Source organism: Vicugna pacos, chromosome 10 (genome assembly GCF_048564905.1).
Source record: "Vicugna pacos chromosome 10, VicPac4, whole genome shotgun sequence".
In the NCBI taxonomy this organism is placed as follows: domain Eukaryota; kingdom Metazoa; phylum Chordata; class Mammalia; order Artiodactyla; family Camelidae; genus Vicugna; species Vicugna pacos.
Window position 1 is genome coordinate 25,382,028 of NC_132996.1, and position 16,199 is coordinate 25,398,226.

General features: G+C 36.9%; 1 protein-coding gene across 2 annotated transcripts in view; it reads right to left on the reverse strand.

Annotated features, from left to right (window-relative positions):
* Positions 1-16,199, reverse strand: part of UVRAG (UV radiation resistance associated) — a 253,659-nt gene that overhangs the window by 197,184 nt on the left and 40,276 nt on the right. For both annotated transcript variants that reach the window (XM_006203319.4, XM_072969171.1), the window contains exon 5: positions 10,935-11,009. In XM_006203319.4, coding sequence (XP_006203381.2) covers positions 10,935-11,009 — 75 coding nt within the window. The remainder of the gene's footprint in view (positions 1-10,934; positions 11,010-16,199) is intronic.

Sequence of the window (16,199 nt, forward strand, 5' to 3'; positions counted from 1 at the left end):
AGCTATGCAACTGATAACCAAGTAGCATAGCCCAAGAGAATTTTAAATGATCCATTACTATAGCAGAAGCTTCATTCACTCATTCAACAAATACTTACTGGATTATTACTATAAACCAGGCACAGTGCTAAGCACTAGGGATTAGTGATAAAGAAAGATGCTGTCTCTGCCCTTACACAGCTTACAGTCTAGTAAGAAAGAGAGATGAGCAAACGGGCAATCAGATGTAACCGGTTAAGGATCAGTGATGAGAAAAATGAAAGGTAAGGTGCTGTGGGAGCATATAAGAGAGGAACCAAACTGAACGTAGGGGCTGTAGTACAGAAAACCCTTCTATGGGAGGAAGATCTAAGCCGAAACTGAGATGGATAAATTTTAGCACAGCATGAGAAAGTGTTATGGGTAGAGGGCTTCAAAATCAGGAAATCAGATCACAATAAGACCTTATAAGCCATTAATGACTCTGCAATGATCTGAATAAAGGAGGGATGTGACCAGCATTCTAGAAGGATAAATCTGGCTACAATGTCAAGAAGCAGGAAAGGAGCAGACGTTTAACAGACACCTTAAGTGGTGATTCAAAAAAACAGGGAAGGGTCCAGGATGACTTTCTGCTCTGACCTGAGAAAGTGGATGGATAGCAGTCCCATTCACTGAGTGTTTTTGAGGGGGGAGTGGGGACTGAGCTCAGTCTGGGACTTGTGGAGTGCATGTGTCTCTGAAACATCCAAGCAACCTGACTCACATGTAGATATATGGACGTGCTGACTGGAGGCGAGGACTTGGGAGAGATCTGAGTCATCCAGGCACAGCACGTTACTGTGAGGACAGAAGGCCCAGGTGGAAGCTTGGGGACACAGCTCAAGGGCCCGGTGAACGTTCTCCCTAGTGGGACTGAGAGTAGACGACATGTTACTCTTAAAACTGTAAGTGAGTTTGGCAAATAGTCCTTCTTCTATTGACTTAGGTAGAATAAGAAATTTTAATGGGCAAGGGAAAAAACCAATGGCTCATTCTACTATTTGAACACATTTTCAGATGCAATGAGTACACTTTTTAAAAATGTAGTATTTATTTGCACAACTCCTCCTAACACAGCTACCTGATGAATCAACAGCCAGCCTGTGTTCCTATGTGTGTATGTTCATTTGGACATTAATACACTTTAACGTGCCAGCCAGGTTTAAACCGAGGAAAACTGTGCACACATCTCAGCAGAGCACCTTCAACCTCAGGCACCCTCTGCCCCTGAGCTCTGACAAAGCCCACGTTATGAGCTGTTGAGGCAGGAAGGCGACACCTCTTCTTCAACACTGAACCTGATCTGAATATGTCTATTCCTCCAGATGTGGGCTAAGGTTTGAGACAACAGAGGATGTCTTCCCTCCCCTTCAAAACAGAAAGCACTAAAAATAAGAATGTTATTAAGCAAAGGTATACAGATCCTGATCAATTCTTTTTTTTAAAAAAATTCAAGTCAACAGGGATGAAGAGATTCCTGTTCACACATCAGCGTCTTAAAATACCCTCAAAAAATAATCACAATTGCAGTCACACACTCCAAGCATGAAGTGGACTAAAGGGCATCAATGCGACTCATGACAAGAGGGCTGAAAGTGACCCTGCTGAAGCAGCCATCCTTTAACTGAAGTGTACTTGAGAACAGAGGCAGGAATCATGTGATCCTTGTAGACTTTATTCACTCTGGAAAATATTTACTAAATACAGTGTATGCTAAATCCTGGGACTAAAAAAGAGCATAAGACACGACCTCAGCCCTAAAGGAGCTTACCCCCTAACAGGAAGAAGGATGTATACACAGTTACTATACAACTGTGAGAGAAGAGAAGTTCGGGGGAAGAGAAGCCAAGAATGTATCATATTAACTAGATTAAAAAAGAGGAGGAGGAGGAAGAGGAGACGGAGAAGAAGGAAAAGAAAGGATTCCTAGCTTTGCAGAGGAACATTTTAAACCGAAACTGACTAGCAGAGGGGAAAGGGGAAAAGAGGTCAAGAATGCCCTCATTACAAATCTAAGAAAGAATAGTCAAGACAAGTTTTCAAACTTTTAAACACAACAAAATCTTCAACTCTGAATCCCCTACTGAGGATGAGTCTGGAGCTCTGTTTCTGTTTACTTTCTAAGAATCTAAAACATCTACATGAGGAACCATGCTTAGCTTTGAATTTTCCAGTTTTGAAATTCTAAAAAACTCAAGAATTGTGCTAAGCAGACAAGATCCCCCAAATTCATAACAGGAAACATGGCATTTTCCCAGATTATTCTCTGGCTTCAATGAAGAGAGAGAATGGGGACCACACCACAGCACCAGGATTTATAAATATGAATTACAGGATGAGATGATTTTCCAAACATCTGTCAGAAGCTAATTTGATCCAAGAGAAAAGGAAAAAAAAGACTCAGAGGGAAGCCAAATAGAGTGACTAATGTGTGGAACTTCTGTGGACTTTGGTGGGTTGGTGGCCTCAGGGGTATTGCATGCCCACTCTACAATAATAAATACCCACAGTCTGTACAATAATGCAATTTATACCATTCAAAGCACTTCCCCATGTGCTCTCTCATTTGATTCTCACAATGCACACAGTGGATATCTCCAGTTAAACGTAAAGAGAGCTACTTGGTACTCTGACATGCGACGTAAAGTAGGAAGAAATGTAGAGATACCACAAAGCACGGCAGTTAAAAGAAAAAGCCTTTGAGTAAGTCAGAACTGGTTTCAAATCATGGTTCTGGTACTTACCAGCTAAATAATCTTGGATAAATAGTTTAATATTTTCTTCTAGGACACCATACCTATAAAATGAGGATAACAACTCCTGGAGTTGTTACACAGGTTAAATAGTGCAGTACAGTGTCTGTAGCTAGAATAGTGTCTGACATACAGTAGATGCTCAGTAAGTGAAAACTAGCAATGGTAGTTTTCAAAAGCTCCACACCCACCTGGGGTAACACCATTACTAGGATATCACATCAGCTCAAATAATTCAGAAACAAAATTTTACCCTGGATTTAAACTGAGCTCAGATACCTAGATGTCTTATAACAAAGTAGCAGATGTCTTATAATAAGAAGCAGCCCCTTGGGATCTATCTGTCTAGTCTGTTTCTTGTATTTTGTAACCTGGTTGGGGGGCGGGGGAGAGCACTTCAAGGAAAACTGAATAGAGTATGTATAGGAATGGGCTATTTTTGCAATTTTCCAACTTTTGCTTGATGATGTAGAGAGACTTGGGTAGAAATGATACCACATCCCTTTCTCTGTTGTGAAAACATAGGCTACTTGACACACTTAATCCCTACTTCTGAATGTTCTGCTTGGCTACTGTGTAGGACGTGCTTTGGAAGCAGGTCAATATCCATTCATTTGATTGGCAAGAGGAAATAGCCATCTTTTAAATTTCTCAGTTCTATAAAGTTGACTAAATGAAAATCTCTTAACTTTTCTAGGTTTCAGCATCTTCATCCGAGGAATGAAAATACTCATACTTGCCCACCTGAGTTGCTATAAGTTAAAGAAGGTTTTTTTAACAGCTTTTAATCACAATCACAGTGAATGAAATTAAAATGATGGAAGAAACCTCAAAAGCAATTAAATGATGAAAATCACCTAGGCATCACTTTTACACAGGTGACGTGGTATAATGAAGAAAGTGCATATCTAGAAAGAGAGCGACCTGTCTGATCCTGGTTCTGCCACTAACTCAGCCTGATATCTTGTCATTCACTTATTCCCTCAAATACTTACTGTATACCTACTAGATCCCTGTTGCTACTACTACTACTAAAACTACTAGTAATAGTTGTTCTGCCTTCCTCAAGGGCTGTTATAAGAATGAAGAGAAATAATTTATAGGCAAATCCTTAAAGGTAAAAGAGCTATGAAAGTATGTAGTGACTTCATTATATTATATATTACATATATATGATATTATAGCTATGTCTAAGTTATCTTTAAAGCATGAAGCTGACTTGCCATGTCAAGTTTAAGAGGTCATGAGGCTCCCTGAGTTTCAGTTTCTTTACCCGTGAGCTAAGGGCACTGAGCTAGATAACTCATATTCCCTCTAGTGTTAATCAGCTGACTAAGATGTTCTTACTTTTGAAATGAGAAACCAAAAACTAAGAGAGGTTTAGTGATTTGTTCAAGGAACACAGTACCAGAACAAAACTGAGATTAGAATTTAGATTTTCTACTTTTGAAAAGTTATCATGCCTTCAAAAAATAGGAATTTTCATTTGTACAGGCTCTTGAAACAGACCTTGAATTTTGCTGTTGTCCCTAAATCTTCAATCTCAGCTGGACTATGTACTTGAGATGATCAAAGTTATGTGACTGCATTTGTGAAATTAATCACCAAATTGCTATTTCAGTCTCCTGAGAGTTTCATTATTCCAAAAAGATTTGGTCCTTTTTACTTGGATTTGATGCTTGCTCTAATTTTTTTCTATTATAATGAGAAAGCACTGCCACCTACTGGACTCTGAAGACACTGCTGCTATAGTTTGAGAAAAAGAATTCTCAACCTCTAAAGCTTTTTGCACTTTATCGAAAATGCAATAGTTAAGAGTTATTATGACAGTATGAGTTACATAAAAACAAAACTCCAAAAGTTGGGGCTAGAGGTAAAGCAGAGTAGGAGAGGAAAACACCATCCCCTGAAGATTCTTAATCTCAAGTATCGCTACGGTAGTCCTAAATATAACAAGCATTCACCTTCATTCATTAATAAAATTTTACTGAGCACCTACCACATGCCAGGCACTGTTCAAGGGACACAGCAGTAAGCATCAGAGATGTAATTCCTCTTATCATAGGGTTTAGAGCCTAGTGAGTAGTTGTTTCCATATATTATTGAACTCTACCCGAGTGCCAGGCCTGTAATACACATTATCACCTTCAATATTCAAAATAATTTATGATGAGGTAGAAACTGTTATCTACACTTACAGATGAAAAAATAAACTCAGAGATGACTCAATTTGCCCAAAATCTCTCTCACAGGCAAGCAGCAGTGATGCCTGGAATTAAATTCACATAAATCTGACCCCAAAATCCATATTCTTAACCACTGGAGTGTACATTCACCCAAGTAGTTGTCAGCATCCTCTCAAAAAGAACAGTAGTTGCCAAAAAGTAATTCAGGCAAAGATAACCCTACAAGTCTATATAGAAGGCAAAACTCCTGCACTGGGATCTGAAAGGTTTCCAGCTTACTGAATACAGAGCTGGCCCAACAGCCTCCCATTCTCATGTTCCCCTAGCTGCCATCCTAGCAGTAAAATACACTTGGGAAACATCTCTCCAGGCCTCCTAACCTTATTCACCAACCTCTTCCTACAGTTCTCTCGAAATTCTTTAAGGTTCTACTATAATTCACCTGTGTTAAGACCTAAACAACTGATATCAAGAATAATTTTTTAAACTAAACCTAAATGTAAACTAGAACTCTTCTGGAATAAATGCTGTTTTATCTCAGCTAAAAGAATAAATGTTTGTGAATCTGCGTCTAAGACTTTTAAAGGCCACAGTACTTCGTTTAATAATGGGCACATAATATGTACTTGATATTTACTGACAGAAAAAAAATCACGAATCACTTTTACAACTAAAGATAGAAGATTTTTTTACCATCACTGATTCAATTATTTATTTGTCTGTACTGCAGTTAAATATTTAAGAGTTCGACATTTGTATGCCAAATAAATGAAATTTTACTACATAAAATTAACAAGAACATATCACCCCCTAATAATGCCAGCAGAGGTTACTGAATGAAGGATTCAAACCCACGGTGTATATTTTAGTCAAAGATTTTCAAGTGTAGTAAATAGTTTCCAAATATACTCCTGGCAGTGAGACTGAACTACTAGTCCAATGTAGTAAATAGTTGAGAGATTTACCAGGTTCCTAAAAACAACAGAAATGAGTAAAGCCTTTTTGAGAAGCAGATAAACAAAGAGGCAAAAGTTCTGAGCAAACTGAAGTTCAGCTTTTAGACCCACAGTGGCTGAAGACACTTTAAAGTGGACAGAAGAAGGATTAACAGCAACATAATCATCAGAAGGAATAATAAATGTGTTTCTGGTTACAGCTAATGTAGAAAAACAAGAATGCTAAAGAACTGGTCAACCAAAATTTGATTCACTGTCTAAAACATGCTTCCTTTTTGCTTCACAAGTATAACCTTTCCTCTTTCGTATAGAACACAAATTCTTAAAATACAATCCTGTTCTCAAAGCCTTGTTGCTTCAGCATTTTGTAATCCTTTATGAAATATTTCAATCCCAGATATGCTATCCACGTGCAATGACTGTGATTACAAGTATATATGGACTGACTTTTACAGCTGCACCATATGTTTCTGTTCACCATTTGTTTTCTTTTGTGCTTTCCTTGTCTGATTCCTACCAAGTTGACAAAGTTTTCTACTCTGTATATTCTCATTTTCTTTCTCTGCTAATTAAAAACCTTTATTATTTCTAGTGTCTACTAGGCATCTTTAGATTTTTAACATACATATTCTGCAACAGATTTTTCTAAGAAATTCTAAAATTGTTTACTGTCTCCATCCTCTTCCCAACCAAACCGATGACCTCAGTGAATCTTACTCTTTAAACAGCCTCCCCCACTTCATGATTGTTGTCTAGAGCAGCGCTTCTCAAACTCTCTGTGGGGAAGGACCAGCTGCTTCTCCTTCAATTCACTGTGAGCTGATGCTTTTATAAAATACAGAAAAAGCCACAATAATGTCAAATTGCTATAAATGTTTCAAGACACTTACTTTCACTTTTTATACTTGGCTCACCACAGACTGGTGACTGACAGTTCTTAGACTGGCTCTGCTCCACAGGCTATGCTTTGAACAACAGTGGCCATTTATTTTACCTTAAAACACACAAGCTTACTGTAAATTAGTTTTAGTGTGCATTTCCGTTTCAGTCAGTAGTTAACTAAATCCCCTAACATTTTAACCATTTGTATGCACCTGGCTGTCCCTTGCTGTTGCAGCCCACATCTTCCCTTTGGGATCACTTCTCTATCTGCACCATTCATCAGAGATAAAGAACCTGTGGGAAATAAACCCTCAGTCTTTGTGTACTTAAAACTGCCTCTCTTTCACCCTCACTCCTGACTGAAAGTTTACCAGAAATAAAATCATACATGAACAGTTTATAGCACTTTGGAGATATATTTCCTCTGGCATCTACTGTTGCTATCAGAAGTCTGCTGTCAGTCTAACTCGTGGGTAATATTTCTTCTCTCTGCTAGCTTTTAAGATTTTCCCTTTTTAAATTATCCTTAAAGATTGATGGTTTTTCTAAGGTATCTTTTCCCAGCCTCCTTCTGTAATAGGGAGAGAGTGTTCATCTTGCCCAGAGGAGCTCATCTTTCAGCCAACTAAGCCCAAGGCTTCTGCCCACTTCTCTGTGTTTCTAGCTCATTTCTGTTCCAGATATGTTTATTATCTTGCTTTTTGTTTGTTGTAGCAAGTTATGTCTCTTTAAACTTCACTGATTTTTTATCACTGTTTTTGTTTGGTGCAGCAGGTCTCAAAGTGTGCACTTACAATGCCTTCTTGACTGAACACCCTGCTCATGGCTTTCTTAACAAAGAAAAAGAAAAACCCTTTTTAAGGTTCACCTTATATGTCAGGTGTTTATTTGAAAGCTGGAACAGGGGCAAAGGTAAGCTCAACTTTAAATTTATAAAATTCATTGAGTGAAGGACTTTAGAATAAAATGCACCACTTATTACAATCACTTATTCAGTAAGCATTTATTGACCATCTGACTTCAAATCCCAGCTCCACTACTGAGTAGTTGTGTAACCTTGGGAAAGTTACTTATCTTCTCTGTGCTGGCTTCCTCTTCTATAAAAGGACAATTGTGAGGTTTAAATGAGGCAAAATATGTAAAGCACTTAGAATAGTGCCTGGCACATAAGTGCTCACTAAACATTGGTTATTATTATTACTGTTGTTAGGGAGAAACACTTAATCTGCGCTCCCATGTTTCCACACAGGAGGAAAACTTTCCAATCCACTTCCCAGAAGAGAAGTTTCTGAAAAGAACATTTCTAGTTTCTCTGTGTCTTTCACTCACTCCTCCCCAGGATGGGCAGATGATTTATCTGACTGCTGAGTTTGGGAGATGAAACTGAGCATGACTGCCTTATTTCTTTCTAGGTCCCCCCCATTCAGGAACAGCCTGTGTAAAGTAAACATAAATTCTGCTTTTGTCTCGGAGGATCAGGCTTTGTCCCTCCAAAGGGAAGATCCCAGTTCTACTTGTTCTGTTATTTGCGGGTGTGGGGATTCAATCTGGGAGGAAGTACCATATACAAGCTCTTTCAGTTACAGAATTTAAGCCAAACTTGTCAATTCATTTTATCAATAATAACCAACATTCGATCTTCATTTATCACCTGTCTTAAATCTAAACATGTTTCAAAATCAGGAGAAGAAAGGGGTGTTAGTTATTGGCCTACTCAAAACCTCAACTACTATTAGTATCTGGCTATAGGATTCTCAGGGAGATTAAATCAGTAACAGACATAAAACTTTTAAATAGTGTTTGATAGATAGTAATATTCAATAGATATTAGCTATTAGTATTACTACTATGTGCCAGACGTGCTAGATGGTGAGCTAGTTACCAGCTGCAAGAGGAACTTAACCCCTTCACAGGGTCAGGATGGCTGACCCTGACCCTGGGGGGGCACTAGAAACAACAGCAGTAGCAGTTCCCACATTCTCTCACTAAATCTAACATTTTTAGTAAGTAAATACCAGGTCTCAGGGACAGTGGTAAGTACTGGGAATTCAAAATTACATATAGAAATCTGTCCTTAAGAAGCTTACAGACTATAAAGAAAGAAAGAGCTAAAAAGTGTTATGTCAAAGGCATACACAGGGTATTGCTATACTGTAAGAACTTAGAAGATAAGGGCTTTAAAATTAATTAAGAAAAAAAAGTTTGTCAGAGCTTGAACTGAGTTCTGATGAAGGCACCTAGAATAGCTTGCATTCTGCCAAATGGAATGGGCATTTTTCAGTCTTCATCTTATTTGAGCACATCCTCCCTTTAAAAACCAAAAACCAAACCAAAACAAAAACCTCTTTCTTTGACCTCTGAGATTCTACAAGAGACTTCACTCTCTTTTCCTCATCTCTCTCTCATGATTCCTTGTCAGCCACTTTTTTCCCAATGCCTCCTCCTGTGTTTGGCCTTTAAAAGTTAGGATCCCCAAGGCATGGTTATTAAGCCCCTCTTTCTCACCACACAGCTTGTCCCTAGTCTGTCTTATCTGAACGCATGACTTTAATGACTAGTTGCTTTGGTCCCACGTTTATATCTCTAACTCACTCTCTTCTCTGAACTCCAGACTCATATAATCCAAATATCTACTTTAACACCTACACGTGGATATCTCAAAGGTATCTCAAAGTCCGTATGATCAATTCTGACTCAATCGCGATCTGCCTCCACCAAAGCTGGTCTTCCTCCAGTGTCCCTTAGTTCTCTCAGTACCTGGCACCTTTATTTATCTGGTTACTTCATCTAAGCAAGAAACCCAAAAGTTGTCCTTAACACCTTCTTTATTCTTACACCCTAAATTCAAGCCATCACCAGATCCTAATGATTTTTATCTCTGAAAACTTTCCTATCTTCTATTGTACCATAACCCTGTTCCAAACTATCAACCTCTCTTACCTGATATACTTTAAGATCCTTCTTACTGTCTTCCCACATATATTCCTGCCTCTTCTACAATCATAATTTATCAGCAGAGAGAAATTATTAAAATTCAAATCTAATTCTATATCTGCCATGCTGAAAATCCTTCAACACACTCTACTGCTCTTAGGATAAAATCCTTTAAAAGGTTCTGTGTTATGTGGTCCTTGTCTACCTTTCCAGCCTCATCTGGCATCATTCTCCCTTTATCACTCGGACTTTCCTTCAGGCCCCATTCCCCCCGGCATTCTATGGCCCTCAGCATGTTACCCTCCTCTACCTGGGATGCTTTCCCTGTTCAGCCCCCACTGCCTCCACATTGTTCACGTCCACTTATCCTCTGCATTGTAACCTTAAAAGTCAAGTCCCCGCAGGCCTTTCTTGAGCCATTAGAGTAGCAAGGTCCTCATTTCATTACCACCATTTGTGTTTATGTAGGTATCTTTAGGTTACTTTATCAGTGTTAGTCCCCTCCACAGACTCCACGACAGCAGGAAAAAAAAATCTGTTTGCTCATCGTTGTACCCTTAGCCCTTAGAGCACAGTGGCTGACATACAGCAGGTGCTTCATAAACAGTTGTTGAACGAATGGAGCATCCCAGCAACAGGATTTCAGCGACGAAGAATTATGAAATAACATGATCACGAAGAGGAAATAATGTAGAAAACTGACCCCACTGGTTTGTGGCCAGTCTTTCGTGTGACAGAGAACACGAATCACCGGCATGTATCACAGAGAGAAGGTACCTGGTACAGGTGGATTCCCTCCCCACTTTCTAACCACCTTTAAATATACAGACAGCATTGACTGTAATAAAGCCTGACTCAGGCATTCTTAAATGTATCCATAGTTTTAAAAAAATATCTGAAACATTCAACAAAACCGTATTGCATTTAATCAAAATTCACCAGTCTTCCTTAACCCCTAAGGAATTATGCAGAAACAGTTGAGATTTTCTTTTAGGAAAATTAACATAATCTGGATTTAGAAAAGATGCATTGGGGTGGTTACAAAATGAATTTTCACTTTGAAAAGCATTCACCCTAAGCCACACTAAACAACAAATATTATTATAATGATACTTAGAACTTGATTCTGTTTACACGGAGCTTTTACCCAGTAAGTCAAAGGCACACTTGCACTGAACAAAGCATTGCGAAAACCCTCTTACCTTATGCTCAAATGGAGCACCATAATAGCCGTCATTCAGCCCAAAAATTACTTCATTTTGGTTGCGGGCATGAATCTAAGAGAGAAGGAAAACACATTATTAGTTCGTTTTATTCCAATCAAGTTTTAATGTGATCAGAAAATGACAGGACCTACTTCAATGCTGAGAAATAGGTTGGCTATATCTAACAAGCCAGCAAAAAATACATCAATTATAAGACCAGGTAACCAATTTAGAGCTTCCTGCTTTAGTCAGAGTCCTCACAAAATCATCACATGTGATCACAGGCACCATTATTCATGTATATTTTCCACAAACACTTCTTGAGGTTGTTACGGAAAGTATATTCCTTAAATACAAGGGAGTCAGAGGCATACTACACGTTCTCTGGTCTCAAAAAAACAGTCTGGTTATTCTGTTAGAGTGCTTTAAAAATATAAAAGCCCTAGAAAAAAACATGAATGATTAATATTGTTTTTTACTTTCAAAAAGACAGTGTAAAGATAATAATACCCAATCCCTAAAGTCTTTAACTGTCTACTAATTATTGTCTGCCTACCACTTTCTTTCAAAGGCAACTGATTTGAGCTTCAGTGAGTGCCACCCCAAATTAAACATTACCTAAAAGGTGGGAGGATTGAAACTTTAAAAATTCAAGAGCTAAGATTAAAAAATAACTCAAAACAGTACAAAGCCTACAAAAATACACTTAGTTATTTGATCAGAAAGAGCTGCGGCTAAAAAAATTTTTAATTGCTTCTGCAGTGAAGGATTAACATGAGGGTTCAAGTGGTGGGAAAGAACATAGATTATCAGAATAGAATATTTCATCTCTTCTTTTTCTGACTAGAGCTAGAAGGGCCAAAGCCAGCAGCAGAAAGCTCCAGTGAACACGTATCTGACTTCCATATCTGCTATATCTATTACTAAAGTAAAATTAATCACATGCTCCCTGTTTACCAACATCATTACTTAACTGAATACACCAACACCAAAAGATGAGCCTGCAATAATAAAACTTAGAAGGAAAACTATAAGCCAATCTCAAGAAGTATTTCATTTTATGAGAGAAAAGAGAAAGCATTATGAAATCAGTTTCAAGATTAGAAGGAACCCAAAGTTTTACAAACACAAAATATTTTATGCACATATATACTTGGGTGGGGGGAGGTTAAAATCATATGCATCAAAATGTTAACAATGGTTGCAGCTGGGCAGGAGGATTACAAATAATTTTTTATTCTCTTCTCTGTGCTTTCCAAAATTTTTTGAACTGTCCACAAAGTACATATATTACTTTTAAAATCAGAAGAAAAAAAATACCATTAAAGAAAGGGGGGGTGGGTGCGATTATGGGCAGGAGTGAATCTAACATAAAGGTAAAGTTTTCAAAGTATAAGCCTCATGAAGATGAGCATTAAATTAATTTGTTGAAAAATAAGAGACAGTATGGTTCTTGGACTTAAAAAGATACTGGATTTAAAAAAAAAAAAAAAACCAACCAACCCCAAGTGATCTGGGTTCTAATTCCAACTTCAATTGTTTCATAAGGAACTCTGGCTTATTTATCTTCATAGCTCTAGTGCCTAACACTCTATCCAGCATATATAGTAGTTAATCAGTGTTAATGGGCTATGCTTTAATTCCCTCACTAGCCAAAAGCAGAAAATATTTCTTGCTCTTTCAGTGGTGACATACAGATGAAACAAGAGAACTGGGTATTAAAGTACTTTTGGAAGTTAGACATGAATAATACTGGAGGGGGAAAAAATCTAATAATGTATCAAAATCAGGTCATTATAAAGTTTGGAAAGATCTCTTTGTTCCTGACTCATAAGGAAGAGAAAAACATGCTTAACAGAACAGCCTGCATGATACTCCACACAACTATGTAACTTCTCAGAACTGCCCTATTATGCTGGTAAGTGTGGACAAATACTATCCTTTAATCCTTAATTACAGATTACTGACCCAAAATCATGTCAGAATCTTAATTTAGAGACTACAGGATACAGAGAAAGAGCATTATTAATCCAACCACAACCTTATATTTTGATCCTTTTATGAAAAAAGGACGTTTTTTTTTAAGATAGTTGATTAGAGTTAGTGAGATGAATATAGTCTGAGCAGTGGAACAAGCAACAGCCTAAATCCTATCACTGTGTGACCTTTAACAAATCACTTAATTCCTCTGAGCTTCTGTTTTCTCACTTCAGTACTGAGGAAAATAACCTCGTTCAAAAGGCCTCAGCTCACTATGTGCATGTTAAAATGATTGTGTGATGGTGAAAAGATACCCAAACACTGAAAGACTATACAATTACTGTTATTAACACAAAGTTCTAACCTCTTAAACTAAGCACAAGAACTTCTGTCACTACAGGTACCCCACATAAGCATTCTCAGCAAATTCTCCAAATTCCCATCGTGAATGGAGCTATTTTCAAACTCTCTGTCTCTTTGTCATCAAAATCCGAGTTAGAATCAACTTAGTGAATGACTTCTGGGAAAAAGCTCCTGAGTTATTCTCTTATCTCTAAAGGCTATTCAGGAAACTGGATTGCAATTGTCATTCTGGTACAAGTATGTGACTTTGGACAAGTTGCATCATCACTCTGAGCCCTACTTTCTTCAACTAAAAATGAATGGATTAGATCATGCTCTGTTATATCATATTTCTCTGCCGATCCCCATCTTTTCTCCTCTGGTAATTCCAACATATCATACAAAATTCACTCAGGACTACAAATCAACAGAACCTAACCAACATTTGTATAACATTTCATTCGGTGATAGCAGAATACACATGTCAGGTATATGAAACATTAACCAAGACAAGCCATATATTATGGGCCATAAAATAAAAAAAGTTAAAAGGATTTAAAATGAATATAAAGTATTTTCTCCAAACTCAACAGATTTAAAGTAGAACTCAACAACAAAAAAAAAGGATTATCTGAAAACTCCACAAATGTTTGAAAATTAAACAACATACCTCTAAATAACCCTTCGGTCAAGAAGAAATAAAAGAGAAATCAGAAAATATTTCAAATTGAATAAAACTGAAAATGCAATATCAAAACTTCTCTTTTATTTTTAAGATATCTTTCTCTCAACACTTACGAAATTATAAGACTTTTGGGAGCTGTGACCCAGGAACTAGGGAGAAAGACCAAATATATATTTATTATAAATCATAATATTGCAAAACCAAACACTCGTTCTTTGAAAAGCTGATCAAACTGCTAAATCTCTAGTCAGAGTGATCAAGAGAAAAAGAGAGAAGACAGAAATGACCAATAGCAAGAATGAAATAGAAAAGGATCATTATATATCCTACATACATTAAAGATTTGAAATTTTAGGTGAAATCAACAAACTCTTTGGAAGATAAATTATCAACACTCACCTAAGAACACACAGATAACCTGAATAGCCCCATAATACTGTAATTGAAGTCATACTTTTAAACTTTCCCACAAAGAAGTCTTAACCCCTTGATGGCTTCACTGAAGAATTCTGTCAAACATCCATGAAATAAATAGTAACAACTCTACACAAATTCCTCCAGAAAATGTAAGAACATTTCCCAACCCATTTTATAAGACCAGCATTACTCTAATATTAAAACAGATAGGAATATGGAAAAAAAAAAAAGTAAAGACCAATAGCCCTCATAGACATAGGTGAAAGAAGTCTTAACAAAATATTAGTAAACTGAAACCACTACAAATGAAAGGAAACTTCCCCAACCTGATAAAAGTGTCTATAAAATTCATATCTAATAATATACTTAACAGTGAAAAACTGATTGCTTTCCTCCAAGAACAGCAACAAAACAAGGATGCCCACTCTACTCTTTCTATGACATTGTACTGAAGTCTTAACCAGTGAAATAAGAAAAAAAAGAAAAACACACAAACATCAGAAAGGAAGAAATTAACCTCCTTTGTTCACAAACAACATGACTGCCTACAAAGAAATCTACAAAAGGAATCCACACACACACACAAAAAGTCTAGTGAATCTAACAAGTGAGTTTAGCAAACTCAATTCAGAAATGTTACTATATACTAGGAACAAAAATTGGAAAGAAATATTTTTTAAAAGAATATCATTTAAATTAGGATCAGCAAACATGGAATCCATAGGTACAAATCTGACATGTGCAAGATCTACATGCTGAAAACTACAAATAATTGATGAGTGAAATAAAAGATTTTCACAAATGGAAAGATACACCATGTCTGTAGATTAAAACATTCAATACTAAGCTGTCAATTCTCCCCCAATTTTCCAAGATTCAACACCTACCAAAATCACACCAGGATTTTTATAGAAACCAAACTAATTCTAAAGTGTACATGTAAAGGCAAAAGATCTAGAATGACCAGAACAATTCTGAAAAAAGAACAAAGTTAGAGAATTCAAGATAGTACAAAACTACAGAAATGAAGATAATGTGGTACTGGCATGAAGACAGACATGTAGATCAATGAAACAAAACAGAGGGTCCAGAAAGAGTAAAACAGAGGGTCCAGAAAGAGATGCATATAAATGATTTTCAACAAAAAGACAGGGTAATTCAAAGGAGAAACAGCCTCTACAACAAGGAGTACAAGAAAAAATAAATATTCATCCATCTCCAAGACAATAAAACTTGCTCTTTATATAAAAGCTAATTCAAAATGGATCATAGACAAAAATGACTAAAACCTAAAACTATAAAACTTCTAGAAGAACTTCACAGGAGAATATCTTTGTAATGTTGGGTTAGGCAAGGATGTCTTACACAACACACAAAACGAATGAAACATAAAAGAAAGAAAACTGATACAGTAGGCTTCATCAGCATTTAAAAATACTGTTCTCTGAATGACACTTATAAAACAAAAGACAAGCCAAAGAAGGGCAGAAAACATGTGGAAAATACGTATCTCATAAAGAACTAACTAATATCCAGAATACCTAAGGAAATTCTACAACTTAAAAATGAGAATTCAAACAAATTAAAAAATGGGCAAAAGATCTAAACAAACATTTCACAAAAAACGAAGGAGAGGGGATTCATGGCAAATAAACATACATATATTTTTTAATGCCCAACATCATTTCATCATTAGGGAAAGTTTAAGTTAAAATCAGGATGAGATACCATTTAAACCCATTAGAATGGCTAAAATTAAACGGACTGATAGTAACAAGTGCTTACAAAGATAAGGAACTGTCATACATTGCTCCTGGGAATGCAGAATGGTGGTCACT